General features: G+C 40.0%; 1 protein-coding gene and 1 long non-coding RNA gene across 4 annotated transcripts in view; one reads left to right on the top strand and one right to left on the bottom strand.

Moving 5' to 3' along the window:
• Positions 1 to 25,788, bottom strand: part of LOC130602352 (uncharacterized) — a 31,024-nt gene extending 5,236 nt beyond the window's left edge. Inside the window, exons 1-2 of one of the 3 annotated variants that reach the window (XR_008972885.1) lie at positions 25,756 to 25,788; positions 20,249 to 20,332 (exon numbers count right to left, since the gene is read on the bottom strand). This is a non-coding gene — a long non-coding RNA (uncharacterized LOC130602352). Of the gene's footprint in view, positions 1 to 20,248; positions 20,333 to 20,608; positions 21,039 to 24,523; positions 24,610 to 25,755 lie in introns of those variants that run through there. The other 2 variants (XR_008972884.1, XR_008972883.1) reach the window with 2 other exon arrangements.
• Positions 4,817 to 7,906, top strand: FOXI1 (forkhead box I1). The gene is made up of 2 exons (XM_057415145.1): positions 4,817 to 5,666; positions 6,524 to 7,906. Exons 1-2 carry the CDS (start codon positions 5,093 to 5,095, stop codon positions 7,075 to 7,077), a joined length of 1,128 nt encoding a protein of 375 aa, XP_057271128.1. The 5' UTR covers positions 4,817 to 5,092; the 3' UTR covers positions 7,078 to 7,906.
• Positions 25,789 to 26,486: the final 698 nt, after the last annotated feature.

Below are 26,486 nucleotides of genomic sequence, written 5' to 3'. Positions count from 1 at the left end.
TTGGTAGCAGCAGCAAGGTTCTCCAAGTATGATCGATTGAAGTATCTCTAGCTGTACTCATTTCCCACAGATGAGAGATGCCTGGGATTCTAACATGAGAGGAATTTGCAGCCTAAGCTCTCCATGTCTGGCTCAGACTTGAGGTATCCCTCTGTGACAGGGCTGAGCATGTCTGTGTATCTAAATGCAGCAGATCTCATGGAAGCCACCCGCAGCCAAATGGAAGCTATAGGTCTCTTGCCTGCCTGCGGCCTGTCATGATTTACATATAAGTCAGGGGACATCTAATCCCCTCTGCCGTATTATCTGTGGTAAGAAGGTGGATGGCTTTTGTTGAAGCAGGAGTTATGACTACTTTTATTGCACAGTTCTCATAGTGAGAAAGCAGCTATGAGCCCTCATAAGGTTTTACAGTCTTCTAAAACCCCAGTTATAAAGTTCCTTTAAAAATCCGCAGTGGTTTCCTTCTGAAAGACTTAAGAAGTCTAAGGGCATTCTAGCATTGCAGCATTTATGGCTCATATCCAAATGATCCTGTCTTTTCCATTAATTTAATGTTCAACCTGCGTTTCTCGATATAAAGCCCAGTTCCCTTGTTTTGCAATACTGTAGTTTACATTTTGTATGCTTTTGGAAGGACCTTGAGATGACATTGTTTCACCTGCTACACCTTGTTTCTTCGGATGGTGTAGTTTATTTTGTGGGCAGACAATTACTGGAGTAAGACATGAGGACTTCTACATGTAATCTCCTAGACAGCTGAGATTATAGATAATTCATTTTTATGTGAAAATATGTTATTGATGGATATGGGAATGTTTCTGATGTCAGTGTGTGATGTGTTTGAAACAAGGTAGGCTGCTTGGTAAACTGAGTTGGAGAGGAACTCTTTCCTTTTAAAAGCAGTTTTTCCCTCATCTTTGTTACCACATGAATAGCTTGTATGAACTTTTCTTCAGCAAGGTGTTAAGCTGTGATAATACACCACAACTGGGGTTATACACAGTCTTAACTGGCAATATGTATCAGGATCAAGAGTAAACAATGAATTGAATTTCTGATGAATTAGTAAAGTACCTGATGCAGACTGCTTTATATTGTCTATATGAGGGACAAATGATATGCAGGATGTTATAGAGTTGGCCAGGATGAAGCTACTACTACAAAATCTGGTACCTGTGTGAGCTATTAGAGTGGGTTTGCACTATGTTATACTTTGCATCATGCAGGCATGGTACTTTTGATTTAAGTTCTCTAAAACAGTCACCCTGTGAAACAGCTTGCTGACTTAAAGGTACTTGTGAGACTAGCAGGTATCATGCTTTATTTTGCTTTATTGTTTTGAAAGATCCAGTTAAGAAGGGAAGTAGGAGTATCTCGGTCAAAGCACTACAAATGTGTACAGCATTCCGCATATTATTATCTACTTTTTGACACCTGTGCTTCTGCTCCCTGCTGTGTGCTGGTGTGTATGCACCTCTCCCAGGTCACTGCATTTCAAAAGCACTGGACAGGTTACTTTGGAGTCTAAGTGAAAATGCTGAGGAATCCCATTTTTAAAGGAATCAATCTGAACTTTTCATAACCCAAGATTTCAGGCAATTATGGTTTCTTTTGTTCAAGGGCAATGAGTGTGAAGAAATATTAATCTTGGCTGGAGCAGAGAGGTACGTAGGAGTTGATCTAAAAAACCCTTATGGACATCAACAGTTTTGCAGGGGCTTGGCCTCCACCTTGCAGGTTCTGGAGTTTCACTTAAGAAATTGAGAAAAAGAAAATATTCAGATAACACAGGAGCTGACAACAGTCTTTGACTTAACAACAATCTGTGTTTGATCAGGCTTCCAACTGGTAGAGATGTGCTTTCAGGGCTGTACAGTACTGTACTGCAGTAAAAAGAAATGTTAAAAACATGACATGACGAATCTGTCATGGTTTAACCCCAGCTGGCAACCAGGACAGCATCCTGCCTAGAAGGACCTCAACAAACCCAATGCTTTTGGAAGTAATGATTACTAAACTCTGACTCCAGCATCAGCCTCTGTTTTATTTCTAGAGTTTTTGAGCCCTAAACATGATCTGTTAGCATAGCTTGGTCAGCATATAAGATTTCCTCAGCCTCTTTATATGGAAGCTACACAATTTTTCCTTCTCCTTTCTCCATTTCTGGGATTGTTACCTTCTCCTCCCAGCCCTGCCAGGACCAGGAGCTTTAGGGGTGAGGGGCCCAGGACAGTATTCCTGGATGGACTCAATTATCTCCAGTTCTGAGCAGCCCTGCTCAGCAACCACAGTTTGAGCAAAGTTATTCTTTCTTTGCTGCCTTTTGCCTGCATGTGAGCATCCGCATCAGAAGTGCTGTACAGGAACATGCACTGCAGTGACTCCCGAGTAGTGAGGTGTGCCCATAGGACTGGCAAAGGACCACTTTTACTGGCAGTCTTTATACTCTGAGCTGAGTAAATCAGCATAGTCAGTTGGAAGAAAAAATGTTGCTGATGGTATTGTATCTCTGCTAGAGGCTGTGCCAACACACACATGCCAGGGAGGGATCGGACCTTTGCACTTCCTTTCTGAGCTCCATGGGCAGAAGCCTGCAGTTGTCTTTGTACTTCATGTCTCTAAAAGCAGTACTTGCTATTCTTCACCCTTGCTTTACCTAGTTGTGTGTGAAACTCTGCTCAGGTGGCACATCAAGGTGGGTCTGGCAGTAACATGCATTCTCAGGCAGCGGTAGAGCACAGCTTGGACTTGACCATGCTAAAAATGCACTGCACCAAAACTTCAGAAAGATTAACGTACAGAGGAGGTTTTACAACCTTCATCAGTCTCTGGTTGCAGAAGTAATATTTTCTTCCTTTGTAAAGCCTGGCATCGCTTCAAAGCATGTATTCACTCAGCACACACTTCAGTGTATTTTAATTGTAATTTAGTGTGCAGAGCCCCTCAAGGAAGAAGTATTTAGATGCGACCCATGGAAGTCCATGAGGCAGTTAGCTGAGTATTTACTTCTTGGAATAAAAAAGCTCTACGTAGTAATAAATTTGCAAGTTTTTCTTGTTTTTAAGAGGGGGGAGAGGTTGGCACTTCTTAAATGTTTTGCTCCTCTTCTGTAAATAATGGGTTGTATTATTAGTGATATTTGTAACTTTAATATTTGCAGGACTACAGATTCATTTAAAAACATAGCTATATGTCAGTTGATTAGGAAGCTGTAGGCGATTTTGCTCAAGCAGCATTTTGCAAGTTTGTAACTCAGATTCTACAGAGAAAATTATTATTCCACATAGCTTTCTTGAGGAGGGAGGTCTCACATTATTATATCCTAAAAAATTAATCATTTGGGGTTTCTGTCCAAGTCCCATTTTGCACAGAAGTTGTCATTTAGAAAACAAGCCAGCCCCACTATGTTCTGCTTCATTTTTGTCTGTTTAATGTGTATCTATCTCTGCATAGGCTAGGCAGCATTTACAAACCGAATTCTCAGTCATTCAAATTAAAATAGCAACTTGCTTATCCCTAGTTGTGGTACAAATGATTTTCTGTGCAGTGCAGGCATGTGTTTTAAATACCAGCTATGGAGATGCATTTCTGAGCTGGCAAGGTGGCTAGCTCCTGGCTAGCTTTGTCCTTTGCATTCAACATTCCAGTTGTATTTCCAGTGATTTTTATTTATTTTGTTTTTTTTGTACCTTTCATAGCAACAAGGATATTAATGTGATATTGGTGAATCACTAATGCTTGGGGAGTAGGGAATCTTGGTGGTGCCGTAGCACAAAAGATTAAATGAATTGATGAATGTGTGACAAAACAAAAAAGTCTTTGGTACAGCCAGGAATTCAAATCCACAGGTTAAAACTCATGTTTCTGCAGAAATTATAGGACTAGAGCCAACTTAAAGGCCTTGTCATACCGACTTTCTTTAATTGCACGCAGTATTAAGGCTGAGACAAGTTCCAAATGTATATATGTTCTTTAAACATAAAAAAATATGCAAATATCACTTCTGAAGGTAACTGCAACCCTGCTTTTAACTACAGTGCAGTCTGTCATGCAGCGAAGAGCTGTCTCCATTTCTGAGACAGGTATCAGTGAGATTGCTTTTTCCTCCTTTGAAAGTGTGGGGTGCCATGCAAGGCAGTAAGTATGTTTCTAAGTCATAAAAGTGCTAGAGGTTTTTCCTTGTTACTTAATCTTAAAGAATCAACTTTTGTCTGTATAGATACAAAGGAAGGTATCGGAACTTTGCTAAAAGAGCTGTGCTGAACGCTGCCTCTCTCCTGTTTGCAAATTCTGCTAAAAGGTTTTATGAGCTCTCTGCACCAATCCGGCAGCAAAGAGGAAGCAACGAATAATGATTTCCCATCTCAGTTCACCACTTTAAGCTCTAAAGAAAGGTTTGATGATTAAGCTTGACATTTTTCTTCTCACAAGATTAATCCTTACTTTAGGGAGTAATTCCATTTATATCAGCAAGATTACTCACGTGAGTAACCAGCTACAGAATTTGCCTGCAGTACTGTGATTGCCTAGGGGGAAGTACAAGCAACTCTGCAATTAAAATTACAGAAGCAAAAGGAGGCCTGACCTTTTCTTTTTTCTTTTTTTTGTGTGTGTATATATATATATATATGTCTCCTGTTTAACTGATGTCAATGGCTTTTTCATTCTGAGGTGTTAGTAGCAGCAGTACAAAATGGCTTTTCTTTAAAAAGAAAGAATAACTAAATGCTAAATTGTGAAAGACAGAAAGAGGAGGATCTCTGATGAGGAGTTTTAACTTCAAGGCACCTTACACTTTCCTTATGTGCATCGCATTAGTGGAAAATTCCTTCATTCATTTAAGAAGATAAACAGTTGTAACTTTCTCGTTTGGTTGATGTGACATCAATGACTAGCTGGGACTGCCAGCATTCCAAAAAGGATATCGTCCTCATCTGCAGCCACTCAGGGCTGTGGGGTGGAGCCTGCACACAGGCTGAAGCATTTACAGGTGCATAAGTAGGTAGGGAAGGGCACAGGTGATGCACCTGTCTTGAGAAGGGAGCACAAGCACAGGTGTGTCATAACTTCTCAGCTGCTGGCTTAGAGCATGAGCTTCTTTGATCCACAAACGCACTCTCCACAGCGCTGCAGCCCACAGTTCCCAAATATTGGTCAAGAACCTCCAGAGATGAGTATCTACTATGAGAACTTTTTCCATCCACAGAACATCCCTAGTCCACAACGACCCAGCACCTTTGAGACACCGGATTACAACACCACTCCTAATCCTTACCTCTGGCTAAATGGACCTTCCATTACCCCACCACCGTATCTCCCAGGATCCAATGCCAGCCCCTTCATTCCTCAGTCTTACGGGATGCAAAGGCAGCTCTTGCCTAACATGCACGGCTTGGGAGGGACTGACCTTGGCTGGCTTCCTCTCCCATCCCAAGAAGAGCTTATGAAGTTGGTTAGACCACCTTACTCCTACTCTGCACTTATTGCCATGGCTATTCATGGAGCACCTGAAAAGAGGCTTACTCTCAGTCAGATCTACCAGTACGTGGCTGACAACTTCCCCTTTTATAACAAGAGCAAGGCTGGCTGGCAGAACTCCATACGACACAACTTGTCTCTCAATGACTGCTTCAAGAAGGTGCCCCGAGATGAAGATGATCCAGGTAGAGCTCTCTCCGCCTTTTCCCCCTTCCCCCTCTACCCCTTCCCCCCAGTTGAATTTGATTAATCTAAAAACGCTTATTGCATTATAAGGAGTCATAATAGCCTAGATATGGGACATACATATGGTAGTTTCATTTTCATAGGTCTGAACTAGAATAGTTGAGGTCTGAACCAGTGTGGCTATTAAACTTCTGCAGGGAAGGGGATTCTTTGCTGCTCCAGGTCTTCCTGAGAACTGATCAATGTGATGAGCAAAGGCTCAGCAAGCACAGGAGCAGTCAAATGGAGCAAGTCACATTCAAAACCCATTCAGTGTAATACATATGGCTTATGTCAAACGGAACTGGGAGTTAACAGAAAGGGGATAAGGCAAACTCAGATTTGTGTTGCTTTAGGGAGTCAACAGTAACTCTCAAGAGGAGAGCAGGCTGCTTTTATTTTGTCTGTTTCAAATAGTTTTTGCTTGGAATCACATCTCTGCTGTTTCCAACCCTTTGGCTTCTATGCAGTCAGACTGTTCCTTTATTTATTGTTTTCCATCAATAGCTGTTAAGAACCACTGAGAACATTTAAAAACCATTCAATTATGCTGCCTCAGAAGGCAAAAAATGTGGTTCGCTCTCTTTAGAAACCTATCTTACCTGGAGAAGCAGCCGGTATGGGGCTATGTTACTCTCGACTGTATATTCAGAGGACCAGCTACATAACAAAAACCTCCTACCCTCACCCAGGAAAAAAACAGAAAAAAAAAACCTCCCCATGGCTCCACTTGTAGTTTTATCTGTGTGAAGAGTCAGGGCTTTTCTGTCTATGCATATTTTTAAGCTAAAAATATGCCTTTCTTCCCCTTTGACAGGAAAAGGGAATTACTGGACTCTGGACCCAAACTGTGAAAAGATGTTTGACAACGGAAACTTTCGCAGAAAAAGGAAAAGGAAGTCTGACATTGGAGCTAGTGCTGCCACTCTTGCATCTGAGAAATCAGAGGATAGTGGCCTGACTGGCAGCCCCAAAGCTGTAGAGCAACAGGATATCTTGGAAAATACATCACCTGGGACTGACAATTCACCTGAGAAAGGATCTCCACCTCCAGCTTCCAGTAGCCCATGCCTCAGTAACTTCCTCTCCAGTATGACTGCATACGTTAATGGCTCTAACTCAGGGAGCCGCATGGTGCCTTTGGGACTTAACTCTGAACCCATTGACAAAATGGGTCAGAATATGGTAGGCTTTAATTCCTACTCTTCACTCTCTAATATCCCCAGTCATGGTGTGGGAGAGTGGTCCAATTCTATGCCTTCTAACCACCTTGGCCACAGCAACTCTGTGCTCAACCAGTTTAACACCCACTTTTACAGCAGTATCAGCACAAACAACACGCTGTATTCCAGGGAAGGAACAGAGGTTTAAATGAAGAGGATTCTGAGACACTTAGGTATAGCTGTTCATGAGAGGAAATGATCTGTGGGGAGATGATTAGCGTTAGCCTGTTGTCTCTGGGACCCACACTGCATCCTACCTTCTGCCAGATTCAGACTTGTTACCCATTATATTTATTCAAATCACAAACACCCCACATCCAGCAGCTCCACATAGAAAATGAGGGATCATAACAGCAAGGATAGTGAAGAGTTCTGAGAGACTGTGCTTGTCGTGCTGCCCAGCCATGGTCCTCTACAGACATGCTTGATAAGCTACTATTTGCCTTGGGCATGAAACTATTCTGGCATGGCACTAATATTGCTATACTTTTTAAAGTACAAATAGAAATGTTGTCACATCTTTAAATACCCTCTCTTGCTGGTATAGGCTGGCTGTACTAGACATGCCTAGCAAGTTCTTATTTGGCCAGAGCTGTCCTGAGACACTGAAGGATCTGTAATAAAAACTACTGGATAGTGAGTAACAACTAACCCTTGAATGGTGAGTGCCATCTTTGGTTTTCTCTCAGAGTAGTGCATACACTGGCTAAATTGTGATCCCCTTTCAGCCCCAAGGAAAACATGGCCGTGAAGCAAGCTAGCATCCTCCGGGACCCAACTGTCCATGTGAAGGGGAGCATAACAAAATAGAGTGGAATTGCCTACTGCTGCTGCAGTTGGATCTTCATGTTTCCACAGTGTTTTCAATTTTTATAACAGGGTCTCTTTTTTTAATTGCCTCCTACATGCAAATCTCTCCACATAGGGAAAACAGGAGCTGTCCTGAATATATATATATAAAATACATGTGTTTTCTAGGAAGAATATACATTTATTCTATCTTAACTGATAGAATAAACTTATCTACCTGAGTAATTTCTACTGAGTAAAGAATCTGAATACTGGGCGGGGAGGGAGGAGAGAGAGAAGAAGAAAAGGGAGGTGGAAAGTTTAACTGTCTCTGAGTTTCAATTCCAAAGGCTGGATCTTTCTAACCACCAATTGCTGATATTGTGAAAAGTCCCTGTGCTGTATTTTTATTTTGTTTTGTCGAAGTCCGTGCTGTTTGTCCTTGTGTAGATATTAGAAATAATGCTTATTTTTCTACTCTAGCCACAAACAAAACTTCAAAATGGATATGAAGTTTTTTCAAACCAGCACTTGAATCAAGTTTCACATTTACATAGGGTGAGATCTCAAACTGGATAGCCTGCAGCATACATAGACAGCAAGTTTAACTGGGTACTCACCAGACTTCGGGAATGATAGAAAACATATTAATGCATTGCGACTGATACCATTTTGCCTTGATTTTTTTTACGTTACATGGGTATAGTTTTGTTACAGACCACTCCAGAAACATTTTTAATAAAGCATTTGTATCGAAGAGGGTGTACCTGTGTGTGTGTGTGTACACTATACTACTTATGTCTTTAAAAGTCTCCTTAATAGTTTGACTCAAGCAATTTGCCTGAGGAAGGAGCAGTCTAATAGTCACATAAGGTCAGAGACTGAGATGGCATATGTCTAGGCAATCAAACCTGCATGCCTGAGGAATAGAATTGGCTGCTATTATGCAAGATAATATCACTAAATAAAAGCCATATCTGTTTCCCTGCTGGAGCTGAGTGGTGCTGATCATCTGAACCTTCAGAAACCGGACTGTATTTTCACATGCCCATTGGCAGATATGACTGCAATCTTTTCTGAATTATTATGTATTATTTTCATGTTTAAACATTTTCAATATCAAAGCTGCCCTGACTATTCACAGTTTTGTACCCACTATGATAAGTACTCACTTGGGAGTTGAAACCTACCTACACTGCTAACATTCCTGCCTAAAAAAAGAATAAAATGACCTTCTGGTTGTGTCCTGCTGTGACTATAACTTTCTCTGAAGTTAGGCACGTGCTGAGGGCTGAGCTGTAACTCCTGCCCTCAGAATTTTACAGCCCTTCCAAGAATCTCAGCCCAGTAGGTGGGCCATAATATGCCCTGCAATGCAGCAGTTGGCAGCAGAGAGACTTGCTCATGTGACAATTGTGAAGTGCACTCAGTCAGTGCTATTATGTCTTGGATTCAGCAGACGCACGCCCAGTTGCTCAGAAATGCAGTTCCTGTGGGGTATACTGCTCACAAAACCGAGAGAAAATTGATACCTCCAGTGCTGACATATAAAATATTCCATTATGGACTTACAGAACAGAGGGTAGGGAAAAATTAGATGCGAAGTATGCTAAGATGAATGATGTTGCTAAAAGGCAGCAGAAGGTAAAAAGCAACTCCTTTGTCACTGAGCATTTTGTTTGATTCTCTGAGTTCCCAGTCCCAAATAATAAAAGGAAAGACATAAAGGTATGAAAAAGGATGAGTTTGTCCCTCATTGCTTCCCAGATGCTGTCAACCAAATACCACCTTCAGCTTACTCACAAAGAGGAAGTGCTGCTGACGTGCCGGCTCTTCACAGACAAAGGTATGTTTTGCAGTGCTTCCCTGACCACAAAGATTAACTGGCTCCTGTGCAACCTTTCAGCTTGCCTAACACATCAACTCGCCTAACACCTCAGCTCAGTTGATGAAGCTGCTGTTGAAGGAGGAGTGGAAAGATGATTGCATGCCATTTCTTCTCAAAACAGAGCTACTTTGTAACAAAACACATTAGGAGCACTGTTCTTCAGCTCTATTTTTGTGTTTTCCGGACAGAATTGGTTTTGGTAACGAGTTATTTAGATACGTTCGTGGAGCTTCTGCATATCAGTCTAGCACCTGCAGGGGAACTTAACTACTGTTCTTACGTGAGCAGCAGCACTGCTCTGTCAAAGGTACACTATTTGTGTAGTTTACCGCTCTGGTAAACATATGGCTTCTGGAGGGAAAAGCATCTGGTTTTTAGGGGATGGTTTTTGTTGTTGTTTTTGAGTATGATATTAAAGAAGCTGTTAAACTAGGACCTGTAACTAAAATACATTTAGAACATTGCTGATCTTTACAGACCTATAATCTGATTTACAAACATATTTACTGATTCATGCTCATTCCTACCCATCTTTTAAAGCAAACATGTGCGACTGTTACAAAGTGGAGGAACAGTAAAGCTAGACCACAAACCTGAAAGAATTGTACGGAACTGTAAGATTCTGGAATGCCTGACCTTCCAGATGATAAATTGGTGGGAGCTTAAGTGTTAGTCTTTGTTCAAAGATGACACCAAGAGGTGTGGTGCAGGTATTTGTAATGGAAAATCACATTCCAGTCCTGCCAGTATTTACTTCTCCACTAAATAGCAGTGGGAACTTTGGCAGATAGGCTCTCAATCACAATGCACCAAACTTTCTCTCATGATGGGATACTTTATGAATTCTTCACAGTTTAAAAGTGTCAATAGTTTCTTTGTTGCTTCATCTGAAAACATTCCCCGGTGAGGAAAATAATGAACTTCTTCCCAGTAGATTTGCCAACTCTTAACACTTCCAGTGTATGGCACTTCACAGCAATCCTTACAATTATTCGCAATGGATCTTGGAAACAGCTGACTCAAATCTGTGTGATTTTTTGCCTAAGTGCCCACACCTCAAGATGTGTAAAGTATGAACCAAGAGCCTGCTGTACACTTCTCATAACCTCTAGCTTTCCCTGCATTCAGTGCTGACAACTGCAAGAGTAGTGCTGTAGTCCTGGAGGTACTGCTGTTAAGTACATTTCAGTTGGTATGCTTGACGTGCTAGAAACCTGCAGGACTGTAAGTACCTGGGCCGAAAAACACTGAAATTTTTCTTATTTACATTGTGGATCTAGTTCTAAGATGGTACAGACTTTTATCTACCCAAACAACCCTTCCTGAGTGGTCTTGAGCAATGTAATGCTTGCTGATGTCCTCTGCAAACTCATTTTCAGGATACCTCTCTAAAACTAGTTTTTGCATGTCTTGTGTTGGCTAAATTGCTATATTGCAATTAAGCCTTACATCTACTCAGTTTTGATTGTTTTAAATCCTAAAAACATTCCTCTACAAATCTCCCTGCAGTAAAGTGTGGCTTCAGCTTTCTGCAGCATTGCTCTTGAAAAAGCAAGGCAGAAAGTCAAGCCAGCTCTAGAAGTAGCTAATCCTAATTTTTAACCTGCCTGCTACTGATTTCCTATTTAAATTAATTGGAAAAAAAACTATTAATTTTTCCCTTGATAGAGATTCCTGATAAACTCTTCTCTCATGGAGTGGTCTTGCAAAGTATCAAGAATCCCAGCTCCTCTCTATTTAAACCGAAGCCGGGGAGCTCAGCTCCTCACCTGTTTAAGCCAACACTGATGCATCTCACTGTGCAAGTACACCAATACTGTGCGGGCATGAGAACCCCTCTTATAGCTCTTTGGCTTCAGAAGGCCTCTGCCAGTACAAACCAGTTTGCTAGGCTGGGATCTAAGGCAGTGATTAACAATGGATTTTTTTTTTACCTGTTTTTTCTTTTCCAGTGGTATTTGTATATATCACTCCCAATGCTTCCACACTTACTGAAATTCTTCTCAGAGACATAAATGCTGTCTTTTGTTAGAAATGACTGTCAGATGAGCAAAAGTACCACCTGTTGTCTGCTAAGTCCTTACCAAAATCTAGTGTTGGAAATGGTACCTGGAAATCAGATACTTGATTTTATATTTGTGGTAGCAGAAACTACACAAATGAAGACTTGAAGAATTATTGAAGGTCTCTAAAGCACTTGTAGGGTGGGTGTGCACAGCAGAGCACATTCATAATCCTGTTTTGCATCAGTAAGTTCTTACTTTCAAATTCTTTCGCTTTTCCTTTTTCTCTTCTTACTCCAGCAATTTTGCATAGTTTTGTGTCTCCAGTTGATGTGAGCCATATGATATTACTGGCATACTGAAGAATCAAGCAGGACATCTAACTGCCTTGTTTTCAATTAGCAGCACAAAAATCAAGCCAGAGTTGATCTGATCTTTTATCCCCCTTTTAATAGACCCCATTTTTTAAACTTTTATCATGACTAGAACAATCAACAGAACAGCTGAAGAGCATAAGCCTTAGTCCATTGTTAAGATTAGTATATGAGTGAACATAAACATCCCAGGAAAATAAAAACGTTAAGGACATGCTAAATTACACCAGCATCTTTATGGTTTGTGCCAAGATTCTTACATTTTTTTCAGAAATGATTAGTACCTGTCTCACATCTGTCCCTCTAATTGTTCTCATTCTTTTACTGTAGATGTTTTAGATTCAAATTTAGCATAGGATGGATGACAGCTGCTAATCTGCTCCTCTTAATTCAAAGCAGCAGGGCAGTTGCTAGTATATAGGATCTTAGATGGTGCTTAGGAAGTGAGTGCTTTCTATGCTGCACGATTTGAACCTTTCTGCTAGAACAGATGTACCCATGTTTGCTGTAATCCCATGGAACCACATCTTTTACCACCATGGAAAATGGGTTGTTACAGCTGTATATTCTTCTCCAAGTCAAGAAGATCAGTATGAGCAGTTAGTGATGCAGACCTAAACCACTAGAATACCATATAACTGAGCTTCTAATTATTCTGGTCCCAGTTAAAAGTTTGTGATCTATATAAATGAATTGCCTGCACTGTCCTTGCCATATCTTAATTTACCTAAGAGTATTCTACTTCCCTGCATGGGTTTCCAGATTTAAGTTTAGGAGCTATTCTTATTAACATCATGTCCTTAAAATGTAACATGGCATTACTTTCACCTGTTAAACACCCATTTCATATCAGGTGCAACTGTAGTTTGGTGGCAGATGAAGTGGAAATGTGAATGATTTAAATATTATTGTGTGTATGTAGGATTGCCATAGTAGACTGAAGCAGACCAGATGTGCAGTCAGTAAGTAATGCAGCCTATCCACAAAACAGCCAGAGTCATAAGTTACAAGGGAAAGTACAGTAGTAGCAAAATCAGCTACTTCGGTTCATACAATCATGGAACCAAGAGGCAACAGAGCCATGCCTTTGCTCCTGGGAAAATAAAGAGCTTCTGCAGTGCAAGCTAAATGCATTTGAAACAGAAATATTGCCAGAGCAAATAATGAAGTCTGTCTGCTCACAGTTTCTTAATGCTGGAGATGGTCCTTCATTTCTGCTGCTTCAGAGGCAATCTGAAGGGAGCACCCTAGCCCTGAGGTGACAGAACCTTTGTGCACTTAATGTATTCTTAATTTTTTTTAAATTGTACTTTTACTACATGACAAAGACTTCCAGCAATATTCTCCAAATATTAGGTATGCTTTGGTTAACTAACTGCCCCAAACTGTTGCTGCTGCTCTCATTCAACATTTCCTACTACCTCTTATTTATTAGCGATTAATTACATTAATTCATTCCCCTTGCTTCTGTTCCTCTGACAGATTCAAGAGGCCAAGTAAGGTAAGCAGGCACCAAGCAGGCTTTAGCATCAAACTGTATGTGTAATTCCAATAGGTAAACAGATCTAAACCTTAGCATGCTGATACTTTCCATGAAGAGCTGTCAAAAGCTGTGATGTAAGTATGTGCCACATCAGGAGAGTTCTTCGCTGTGTTTCAAATTGTGTCTGGGTGACCTACAACATCAGCATGTCCAGCTCGACTAGTAACATGTTTTATTCCTGGAAAGCCAGAAGTAATTTGCTTAAAAGTGATGCCAGAAGTTTAAAGTAGCTAATACACGTTGCCTGAACTGCACATTGAAAAAGAAGGGGAACATTTGTGTCATCAGGGAAAGCTTTTTATACTCATATATTCTGAATACAGGTTCATCTAGGACTCAGGATTTCCATCTTGTCAGGATGTCCCTCAAAGCAATAGAGATTATTCGGATTGCAGCACAACGAGAGATACAAAGCTGTTGAGTTTATTTCTTTTTGTTGCCTTCCAGAGGTGCAGGTTTGTTGTGGCAAAGTACAAGTAAAACAAGAGCAGTAGTAATACTGATGTGCCTTACAGCTCAGTAGCTATTTTATGCTGCTGTTTGAACAATGTGTTCTGACATGAGCAGCTTATTGTTTGCTCATTGATGACAAGAGTTTTGGGTATGCAAACTTGCATGCAAATCAGGCTTTATTTATTATTCTTGCCTCCAATAAGCTTGGAGGGAAAAAAGCCCTCACCGTTTAGCTTTAGCAATACATTTTCCTATGAATAGGGCAGCTATTAAATGATTTGTGGAGAGAATGCCAAGAATGCAAGAAGTTCAGAGAAGATGGAGGGATATCTTTTTTTCCTTGTCAGCTGGGAACCTCTTAATTTAGTGCTGATAATGCCATCATCTAAATTGACTTAAACTATCATGTCCATAAAACATACCTGCATTTCACTGTATCACAAGTGGGCAGAGCTCCAATTATAGGCCTTACTTTTAAGAAAGGAAAGGAAAGGAAAGGAAAGGAAAGGAAAGGGAAGGAAATAGTTCAGCACAATTCTTGCATGGAAGAAGAAATTATGAGGGGTTTGATATGCACTCAATATCTCTGTCTGTTGCTTTGCAGAGAACAGTGTGGCTTCAGCTGCAATTTCTTTCCCACCCTCAGGCCTGAGGAATTCTCTTGGACCTGCTCTTTAATTTTGGCACTGGACACAAGTGCTCCTCGGCCAGAATGAGGATATTTTTGGGATGCTCCAACTTCTTTAAACACCAAAACTTGCATGATGATTTACTTTCTGCTGCGAAATAGGTAACATTTCCACAAAGGTAAGGTTTTTAGGGTCTTCTTCTTTTTGATCAGATAATATTACCTAACTTAATAGAAAATAACTACAAAATTCTACAGGATGAGTTAAAATTAATACTAATAAGCTGGCCTTCTGATAGATCTTACTTGGAGTTTCATTGTGCAGACCTACATTAACAAGCAATAAAATGAGCATTATTTTTTATTAATTTTATTAGCTTCATTCCTATGCAACATGTCAGGTTGAAAATACAAACATTCATGTTAGAGGACATGTATTCAGTCAGTGGACTGAATATCATTTGTAAAAGTTGATGAACAAACATGTGTCCTGCATGCAAATACTGAAAACTCCCTATTCCTGGGATGCTACATGGTCCTTACTAATTGCCATCAATTATTTAATCTGTCTCCCTTTCTATAACAGGAAAAATTTAGAGCCAGATTTATCTGACACTTTGTTGCCTATAGAAAACTTAATGGATTGCTACAGAGTTAGTCTTGTTTGTTCTAAAGTCCCAGCTTCTTTGATAAGACTAGCATGCTTCTGAATTTTGTCTCTGAAAAAGTATCTCACTTTACACTGAAAGCCATCTTCACTCATAGTACCATCAGTGTACAGAGTTATAGCTTTGAAAGATGTTATGTACTGAGACTATTTTAACTGCTCTATCATCTCACATATGCTCTCATTAGTTAATTAGCTAGTTAATTGTTTGCTTCTTATTTGTCTAATCATTAAGTTTTATTGACCCCAGATTTGCTCTAAGGAAAAATGCAAAACCTGAACATTTTTCCAGGACCACAGAATCATTTCTTGCTCTGTTTGGAAGTCACAAATATGAGCTAAATATGGCTAGTTATGGAGCGAGATACTCTTCAAATCTGGATTTGTCTAATCCTGTCACCATACACCTTAAGGAGATGTGTGATGAGCAAGTATGCAGAGCACTCATTGTTTTCCTGGTATATCACGTGTACCCTTTAGTATTTTCAAACTACTTTGGTATAAAATGGAGGCATCCAAAAAGCATGACAACCTGTAACCTTCTCCCCACAAGCAAGGATAGGATAATGTAAGTCACCTAAAGGTTACTTGCAGTATGTTATTTCTGGTTTTCACAGAATGTTATTTAAAGCAAATATTGTAAATTTATGCAATTTTGGATGTTAATGTTCATGCAAATAAATATGCAAAAAGGCATGGTTTTTTATCCCCTGACAAGTTAGTAAGGTAGCCCTTAGATGTTGAAAGCCCTCAATCAGGACTTCTTTTTTTTTCTCCTCTATCAAAGTGTATTTAACATTCCTAACCCTGCACAGGAGGGGGAAAATAAGGTCATAGCTGTGGAAAAACCTGTTGATGATAACTGATAATACGAAAATGAAGCAGTCAAGCAGGCTGTGGATAGCATAGGTCAGGTCTATTTAAACAAAAGCAAAGTTAGAAATGCAGTGATAGAAACATGAAAATTCTGCAACATGAGTGAAACAGAAGCCATCAGTTGTGGCCAGATTAATCCCTTAATACTGCTGTTATCATTGTCATGTGGCACAGGTGATGGCTGGAGTGGCCTCTTATTCCAAATAACTGCTTAGTAGCACTGACAAACGTGACATAGAAAGGGCTGACCTAACCCCTGGAGTGTGAATTCAGAGCACCGATGGGCAAACAAAAAGTCTGCAACTTACACTGATTTCAGGTTCATACCTGGTATCAAAACAGCCTACACTCTAGATTCACGCTGTCCTCTGAGTCTGTTGCAAGCTTTAACCAGATTTTAAGCAGATGCACACCTGGGTTGGAAAGAAGCCACTGGCACTGCGGACTTGGCAGTTATTTTTAAGACAACGGGATAATTACATTGGTAGAAAAGAGAAAATGAGCCACGCACAAATTAAAAATGAAAATTCAATACATGTGTAATTAAACACAAATAATGGAACAGCCCAGTTTAAAAAGTTGCTTATGAAACTGCATTAGACTTGGTAAAAAGGGCCACCGGTTACTCCTGGAAGGAGGCTTTTGCCACTTGCTGGTATTATCTCCAGTTTGCGTTACAAATTTAAGGTACACTATTGAACTAAAGTGAGTGTATCTGTTTGTACTCCACAGTGAAATACACTGATGCCTAGAGTTTCTGCAGAATTCTAGAGCCTGGGAACCCGTAATATTTACTAATCGATGTTTGTTGTAGACTAAATCTAGGTGGAGAATAATGTAAATGCAGTAAATGCAGCCTGATGTTTTCCTTTGTGCCTAGTGTAAGTTTTGCTTTCAAAGGAAGGAAAATGCTTTAGAAAATTGCCTTCTGCTTCTGCTGCAATAGTGCTATGGATTCTGTTTCAAATGGTACTCAGATCTATCCCCAGATGGAGTCCATTGTAGTAACTACAGCACCTAATTGAAGTCAACCTCTTCAGTCAGTAACACAAGACATTTACTTCTACAGCTGAAAAGGAAAAAAAAAAAAAAAGAAAATCCTCCTTCTTTAAATTACTCTCTAGAAAGAAAATGCACCTTAAAACCAAATAATTTTTCAACACAGAGTCCTTGGACTACTGTTTCCAAATTTGCTCACACTTAAGGCATAGGGGTAATTTCTCTGGTATTGTAGAAAGTAACCTACTGTTAAATCTGCCAGAAGTTCCAGTTTTTAGAGTCTATTTCATTTTCAAACACTAAGCTACTATTTACTTTTGAAATCTGTTGTCAGCCTGTCTCTTCTTTGAAAAGACTAAGTAGAAGGTACCATGAAACCACTAAAGCATTCCTCATCTCACACAGTGTCCATACAGAAACCTGTGGTGGTAATTAGTAGGCTTTCCTGGATCATGCAGGTAGCTAGCTGCGAAGCAGTACAACTATTCCTATGATATCTTTCGTTAGAAATTGAAAACACCAACTTGGCTGTCCTGACCACAACAGAAGAAAGAGATGCTTCATACATTCTATCTATCTTGTCCAACTTTAAAAGCTTATGGAATCAATTTGAACCAATGAGTAAGAAATGCCAGTAACTGAGGGGAAGATGATTGAATTGGCTTTCCCCATACTATGAAAAAATGAAGTCCATCTAGCAAAGCCCAACAGTCAGGTCTTTTGCCCAGACACACAAACTTTGCATTAATACCTTACAAAATCAGTTGTATTTCTTTTTTCTAGAGGACCCTGCCTGACTTGTATTGAAGGGAACTGAAGTGAGAGGTGGCTTGATCTTGGCAGCATAGCTCAATTAAGGTAAAGGAATCCGTAAAAGTCCATTTGCCTACTAAAACTGCAGGGAGAACAATTAATCTCTCCCAGCAATAATGTAATTACATGGATTGGCTTTACAAACTCGGTGCTTTGTCTGCCTTATATTTACATTTGAATACTGCTAATAGTTGAGAATAAGTTTGTAATCCCTAAATGCAGCCTGATATTTTCTTTTATGCCCAGAGTATTGTTTTGCAATCAAAGTAAGGAAAATGCTTTAGAAAATTGCCTTCATTAGGCTTCCCTGTAAAATACAGTTTCTTGCAAATTTTCAAGGCTGTTCCAGAAATCTGGAAGAGATCTCAAAATTTCCATTCCCACTTCTGATTGTGGGACCCCAGTATCACAGAACATATCCCCCAAGGCCTGCTTGTTTATTTCTCCCTTTTAAGAGACTTTAAATCCCTTCCCCTTTAGTCTGTTCAGCAGTGTTGTTACCATGATAGCTGACAGTCACAGAGAGGACAAAAAGGAGATATAACCTGGGTTATGATGTGCTTAGTTAAAAATTGTAGTACAATGCAGTGCCCTATACTGCAATCAAAGGTACTAGTAGAAACATCAGCAACCTGCTTTGCGCTAGACTCCTTATTCTACCTATGTGATTATATCTTACAGCATGTAATTACCTCCTTGGTGCAGCCCCCTAAAGAAACAATCATCTCTCCTTTTCTGCAGAAAGGAGTTAACACATATTTCCAGTGAACAGACCTACTTATACTGAACTATGATGGCTCTTTAAAGAATAACATTATCAAACATTTAATTTGTGTATCTATATTTTAACCTCATTATACAGATTTTTAGACTCAGCAGAAGTCATCTTTAACTTTCTGCATTTTTCCTAATTTAGTTAGAAAGCTATCTTACAATGGAGCAGAAGTTGAGCAGCACTGATCATTCTGCAGTTATTTCTGATGTGTGCTAGTGAACAGGTTTACCCTACACTTGCCATGGTATAAGAGGGACAATTGCAAGAAATACAGTCCTTAATTCAACACGTTTCACATAATAATTGTGAGATAAAAGCAGAAGAGCTATGGATAAGCTAAATCCTGTGAGAACATTCTTCACACGTTGATGATGCACATTTATAAAGAGGCTTTCCACTGGCTGAGTTGGTGATACAAATATAATTGCATTTGCAGTTTCCTAATGTCTATGGCATACAGTTTGTAACTGCATTAATTCTGTTACCATGCAATTTGTAGCACTTCTGTAATAGAAGATCACTTATGTAGTAACAAGTGAAGACACTGTACATTCAAATAAAACCACTTCATACATGAACACGAACATAAACAGCGCATGAAATCAAAGAATCCAAGCACAGATATGATTGTGTATATTCATGATCTTAGAATGTAGAAAATTACAGTGAAGCATGCAAAAATAAACTTAGTTATGCGTTATTTTCATAATGAAAATCTCTATAAATCTGTAAAGTTGTGTTCTGAAACAATTCACTTCTGTTTAGATTATTTTTATCAGTTTAATATTGACTGAAAAACCTAAACCTATTAGGAAGTTACTATTCTTGGGTTCAGTTTTACTTTTTGTTTCTTTTATTGAAAGAGATTCTTCAGAAGGTGTATTTGAATTGATATTATTGTAGGTCTTAAACGCTCCTGACCTTCAACTCATAAGCAATATCCCATCACCATCTGTACTGGCAATGAAACCTGTATGAAAAGGGGTTTCAGTGTCCAGATAGAAACAGAAGAGCAGAGGCTTGCACAACACTGTAACTGCAATACTGCTGTTAGTTTTTGCAGTTAAATTGAAAGTAAAATTTGAAAAACACTCAGGAAAGAAATAAAACAAAGTCATGCAAATTCTTGTGCAACTTAAGGTTGAAACCAAATGCAAGTAAGTCTCATGCACTTTCCTTTTCCATTTGTCTGCATATGCTTTTGTTTTCCTGTAGGAAGCCCACAAAGACATTCAAATTCAAGATTTCACTGGTATTTTTGGAGCAACTAAGTCAACAAATTTTATGTTAAAACAGACATTTTTTTCTTATGAATAAGTAGTTCAAATTTTTCCCTTAAGACTTTTGAGTATCCTTCCAAAAAAAGAGCTTCTAGTGTATGCCTTATTTTCTTTCACAGCAACTTAAGAAATTATGGAAATGGTACAAAATGTTAATCCTATGAATAACAAAACACAATCATATATTCTAGTTACTCTGTTTGAAGTGTGATGTGACAGTACTGAAATTACCTCATAAAATCCTGGGCAGTTTTAGACAGTGTGGAGAAGGATCCATGCAGCAATAGCTGCTGTCTGTGATGATGAATTTTGAATCTGTAAAGGAAAAACAATGGGGAAAAATATTTTTGTTAATGGTCATTTAGACAGAGACATTTTCGTGAAAATGACAACTCAGTAATGTAGAGAATAGAGAAAACCAGAAATAGTAATTCTCATAATACTGTCAGAAAAATGTCATGTCCATTGTATGGATATATAATAAGGGATTGAATGGAAAATTATGGAAATAAATGTATTGATTTAATCATTCACATTTGCATCTTGCTGAAAACACCTAATATTTAAGAAAAAAAAACAAATTAAACAAACCCCGCAAGTAGTATCAGTCCTATTGAAGAGCAGAGCAAAGCATTTTACTCTAATTTCATGCATGTGTAAGTCACAAGGTGCCACTATATCCACCTAAAATTTGTAAAAGGGAGATCAGAATCAAGCCCAATTCTTGGGGAAAAAATATCACAGATCTATGTTTATAATATTTAGCAATAAAATTTACAGCCCTGTTATCATCTAGCTATGCAAAAACAAACACTCGTGCAGGTGGAGTGTGCCACATGTTTATATGTAAACAAATGGCCTAATCCTGCCTTAGGGCACTGTAATGTTATAGAGCACAGCTCCAGTGAGATAGCACTGGTTTTGTAGAAACCAGCCAGCACAGGAGAAAGTTAATTTGTCCAAACCACCTAGAGGCAATCTGAGGTGAATTTCCAGTCAAAGCTAAAGTTCACACGTATAACCAGACTGGTGACTAGGCATAGATCAGAGTTGAGGGAACAAGTAAAGCAGAAATCTGAGCTTGCCCAATCATCCACATGGAAAATCAGTTTCAGGAGAGCTGCCTGACACCTGCCCAGCCTGCTGCCAGCGTGTCAAAGCCGAACGATGTTTGCTCCATATGCTTTTTTCAAGGGTCTCGCTACCATTGGCGTCTTCTTTGTGCCACTTTCCAGTCATGAGGAGAGGGTAAGCCTCTTCAGGCATGCTACACTAACCTAGGAGGTACTCCAGTGATGTCCCAAACAATATAAAGAAGTGAAGATTGTAGAAGGCTCTGTGTTTCTCGTATTTTCCTGAAAAGCTGTTTCAGGTCATTCATTAAATATGGGCCATAAATTATGCAATACATAGCACCCTCAAATTGCATTTTTTAATACAATAGATAATCTTCCAGTTATGTTTTCCAGCCACAGCTAGGGAGTTTGATAATTAAATTGAAAGTAAAGGTTTAGTGGCAGTCAGGCAGTTTTTCTTGAGGTGGCTCATGGTACAGATGAAACCAAAAGTTGAATGAATGCTACCACTCCTGGAAAGCCAGTTTGTGAAAGCTTGACAGGCTCTCAGCACTCCGAGTTTGTCTGCACTAGAGAGAAACTGTCTTTCTGCTATGAATGTTGAGATTGGTGTTGGTCAGGTGTCAATTTTGCTACACAGCAAGCTGTAAGGAAATGAATGACTGTCACCAGGGGACAGGACAAGAGCAGAAAACTATGTAGTTATATCCTTTCTGCAGAGTGGATTTGCTTCCTGAGCAGACTGAAGCGGTTTATGGCCTTACCCTGCACACTGGAAGAAGCAATTAGTAAGCCCCGTAAAGCTTGTTTCAGAAACTTTTGTGGGGGTTATAGAAAACTTCTGACTAAAAGCCCATATTTATTGTGAAAATTAGCCCTTTGGTAGAAACAGGCCAAGGTAAGCTAGGCCTTAAATAAAATAATGATTTGTTGCATGAGACATCTCAAGCCTATCTTCACTGCTATAAAAAAAGGAGGCATTTAAGTCATTATGCATCTATGATATGTGGTGCCCATGCAATAAGGTGCACTGTTTTGCTCTGAAGCAAGACACAGTTTTATTCTGTATACAACTGAAGGTTTTTTTGGCTAGGCTTGGGAAGGGGATTTTTGGTGGTTGTTTAGCTGTTGTTGGATGGTTGGGGTTTGTTGGGTTTTTTTTTCTGTTATAGTTGGTTGACATCATAGATGTAGCAACAGAGAAGACACATCATCTTTAGCTCTAAAAGCTTTTTTTCTAGTAGTACAGGAAAGGAGCTTTACTTAAAAAGCAGGATTAAAGAGAAGTGAGTCATGAATTGTACTTACAAATAAGTTGCAAGGCTCATTTTCTAAGGCGGTGGCCTTACTTATAAGGAGGCCATGATGTCATTCAAATGAACTCTTAAGTGAAAAAACAAGTGCTTTTTTTTTTATTGTGGTTTTGTTTGCAGGATTGATTTCTCTGCTCTTGTTCAGTTTGCATGCTTTTGTAGTGAATTTACTGTGTGCATTGCTGACTTCTTTGCTTTTTTGCAAAACAAAACTGGCCCAATATATGTCCAAGTTTCTGGAGAATTGATGACTCCTCTCCAATTCATAATAGTCCAGCCAGTCTTTGGAGCTCTCTTTCCTCCAGCACCAGTTGCAGCAAAGCATAGAGGCACAAACCTAAAACTGAAGTCATATGAATTTTACTGTAACATAGAAATGACATACATGTCAATGATTGCTAAATTGAAAGTGGTTCCTTTCTTTTTTTCTTAATATGTTATTCAATTTAGGGCAGAAACAGGTCTGTGTCTCTGCAAATGTTCTGAGTTCTGTATGGGAATGCTTAGGACACACATTCATTTCAAAGATAAATAAATCAGTACTTCAGGAAAGGTTCAGTCTGACATTGAACTGTTTAGACAGAAACAACAGATGGTGAGGCTATTGCAGATCAGGAATAACAAGAAAAATTATTAGCTGGTGACTTCCTCCTTGTCCTTCACACTGTTATGTTTAAAACCCAAGTATCTTGCTGGTTTTATTTTAACTCATTCTCCCGCCTTTAAAATATAGGGTATATTCTGTGTTTATAATTCTACTATTGATATTATCAGATTTGTCTCTTGAACAAAGGAGATTCCCCACTTCCCATTCTAAAGTAGATTTAAAAGTAGGTTGATACACTTCCACATTGAGGCCGACCAGCTATGCATAAAACAATTCCGCACCACAAATCTGAAACTGTAAGCTGAAACCAAGGCATGACAGAGTCTTTCCTTTCTGTCTTGTCTACACATATCTTTGAGGGAAACATATCCAGACAGTTAGTTACTATGAAGAGATTCTTTTAGCCAGATCATTACAAAATAAGCTTTTCTTCTTGCTGCACAGGAACAACTTATGAGAGCTCAAAAACTGACTTTGCCTCAGTAATAAGTCTGGATCATTTGCAGCGAGCAGCAGTGTAAGGACAAAGTATTAGACATATTAATATTTCAACAATAGGTTCTTTTCAAGACACCTGTAAGCTTGCAACAGATTGTCATCAAGTCTTCTGCAGAGAACAGATATGTTATGCTCCATATTTAAAAAATAAAATAAAACTAAACTGGGAATGATAGGGGAGCTAGGTAATAACCAAAAACCAAGCGATGAGGTGATGGACCTCAGATGGAAAGCCAAGGATTCAGGGTGATGTGGATAAGAGACACCTTGTAAACAACGATACAGGGTGGAAGGGGGTCCCCATGAAGTGGTAAGACAGTGATCTTATTATAAGATCATAAATTGTGTTACTGATATAGCTGAGAAATGAAACTCCTGTTGTTTTTTAGGAAAATCGAACCCCAAAATTCCAGCCAATCATAACTGGCTTGTATATGCATAGAGAATGGAATTCCAAGAGCGTAGATCTTTCTTCTGGATTTAATCTGTATTTCTCTTGTAGATAGTTACAATTATTTTCATCAGTCCTGCAAAGCTCCTTTTCACTGAAGTCACTTCAAAATCAGAAGTGCAAAACTGGAAGATCTAAGCTGAGTTGCTTTTACAATCACACATGTGATATTTCTTACATTTTCAGTTACCACTTCAAGTGCTGCTCACTTTGAACTGGCAGTTGCTCACTTTGAACTGGCAGTTAAACCAGAAAAAACTATTTACAGATGTGGTCACATTACAATGCTGTTTCATTATTATTAATCTTTCATTCATGGATACTGTGCATTTAGTCATTGCCTGTTCACTATTATAAACAGGAAAACCATAGCTGGCTTTAAATTAGAATTGCTTCCTAGTTAGTGTTTCTTGTACAGGAACAAAATGTTACATGTTATATTCTCAACAGGATCTGTAGAGCTCTGTTGGAAGTAGGGAGTAGACACTGGAGCACTCTCACAAATTGTGGTTTTGCATATAGTCATTACGTACATATAAACATAAAACTTCAGCTATTCACCTGTTACCAATGGGCTCTGCCCTAGGAATTTCTTCATTGTACCCAGCCCCTGCTTTCAGAGGCTCCACGTCACCATTTGTTTCAGCGACTCTGATTTCCTTCATTTCAATACTGTGAATAGTCCACACCATTTTACATTTTAGAATCATAGAATGGTTTGGGTTGGAAAGGACCTTAAGATCATCCAGTTCCAACTCCCTGCCATGGGCAGGGACACCTCACACTAAACCATCTCACCCAAGGCTCTGTCCAGTCTGGCCTTGAACACCACCAGGGATGGAGCATTCACAACCTCCCTGGGCAACCCATTCCAGTGCCTCACCACCCTCACAGTAAAGAACTTCTTCCTTAGATCCAGTCTAAACTTCCCCTGGTTTAGTTTGAACCCATTACCCCTTGTCCTGTCACTGCAGTCCCTAATGAAGAGTCCCTCCCCAGCATCCCCATAGGCCCCCTTCAGATACTGGAAGGCTGCTCTGAGGTCTCCACGCAGCCTTCTCTTCTCCAGGCTGAACAGCCCCAACTTTCTCAGCCTATCTTCATACAGGAGGTGCTCCAGTCCCCTGATCATCCTCATGGCCTCCTCTGGACTTCAACAGCTCCAATCTTGAGTCTGATTATAAAGTATTTTTATGCATCTGACATTGTGATAAAGGAAGCCCAGTCCCTCCTTTCTAGCCTAAATCACACTTTAAATCCTTCACAGTATCTTCCCTTGCAAACCTCATTTTCATTAGGATCCTTGTATTCATTTCTAATCGTCTGTTCTCCAGTCTGTATTTTGACTACAGCCCTCTTTCAGAAAGGTGGATTACAGCTGCTGAGTTACTTACTTTTGTTTGCATGAAGCAAAAACTCTGAAGTTGTGATAAAGAGCACTGGAATAACGAAACTGTGGACATTTATTTATGAAATAGCAGCAGAAAAACTAAGACTTGAAAGCTCTGGTAGTTGCTATGGTTTACCGTAGCTTGCAACTGTGAGAAACTCTTCCCCACATGCAGAAAAAGTTCTGTCCTTGGAAAAGTTTCTTTTGTTCGATGTCTACCAGTCTTCGTTTGGTTATATTATTATGTCTTCTTGTCAAAACCTTACCAACTTTTTCTCAGTAGAAAATATGAAGATCAAATATGAGAAACTCCGGTTAAACTGAAGAAAAGGCAACTGAATTTTGTTCGAAGATGAAGTGGGCACTCGTTGCCCACTGCAGCCACGACAGCCGTGAGGCTCACGAGGGAAACGAGCAGGCGAAGCCCCGCTACACAGCGGGGCCGGTGCCGGAGCCAGCCCCGGGCCCGGCCGGGTCCTCACCAGAGGCGCCATCAGCGCCCTTCTCTCTCACAGCCAGCGCCTCCCGCCCTTAGCCCGCCAGCGGCCGGCTCGCGCTCCCTCACAGCGCCCGCCATGTTCCCGCGCCCAGCTCCTGTCAGCGAAGCGAGGCGAGGCGAGGCGCTGCCCCCGGTGCCGCTGCCCCCGGTTCCCTCTCACAGAGCCCGGATTTGGAGCGGGAAGGACGCCGACGCCAGCTCCAGCTATCAAGCCTAACTGCGCCTACTGAGGTACAGAGACAGCCCTGCCCTTCAGCAGGGTCTTCGGTGAGCCTTGTAATGCCCCTGGAACCTCCGCCTCTAAAAGCACACCTTTTGCATAGAATGCCTCAAACAATAGCGTTGTTATTTAATATTTGGTTAATAGTGTTCACTTTCTGGCCGGAGGGGGGAAAGAGCAAGCTGGAGAGGGGAAAAGTGAAAAGGTGTTTGTGCTGCTAGCTGGGTGATGAGCGACACAACACTGGGCAGATTGTTCTGAAGATCGCTGAGTGGAGTCTTCCTTCTGCTGCTGCACCTTCATGGCAGTATTTACTCACAGGCAGGGGGAAGCTTCCTCCAGGCACTGCTCTCCTGCCTTAAACAAAGCCCCTCCGCTGCGAATTGAAGGCTCCCATGCTCCCAAAATGTGAATC

The sequence above is a fragment of the Pezoporus wallicus genome, unplaced genomic scaffold, assembly GCF_028554395.1.
Source record: "Pezoporus wallicus isolate ANWC-B61680 ecotype Strahan unplaced genomic scaffold, APGP_CSIRO_Pwel_v1 contig_4161, whole genome shotgun sequence".
NCBI classification, from domain to species: Eukaryota; Metazoa; Chordata; class Aves; order Psittaciformes; family Psittacidae; genus Pezoporus; species Pezoporus wallicus.
Note: the sequence above shows the minus strand (reverse complement) of the source record. Positions and strands in the feature narration are given on the sequence as shown.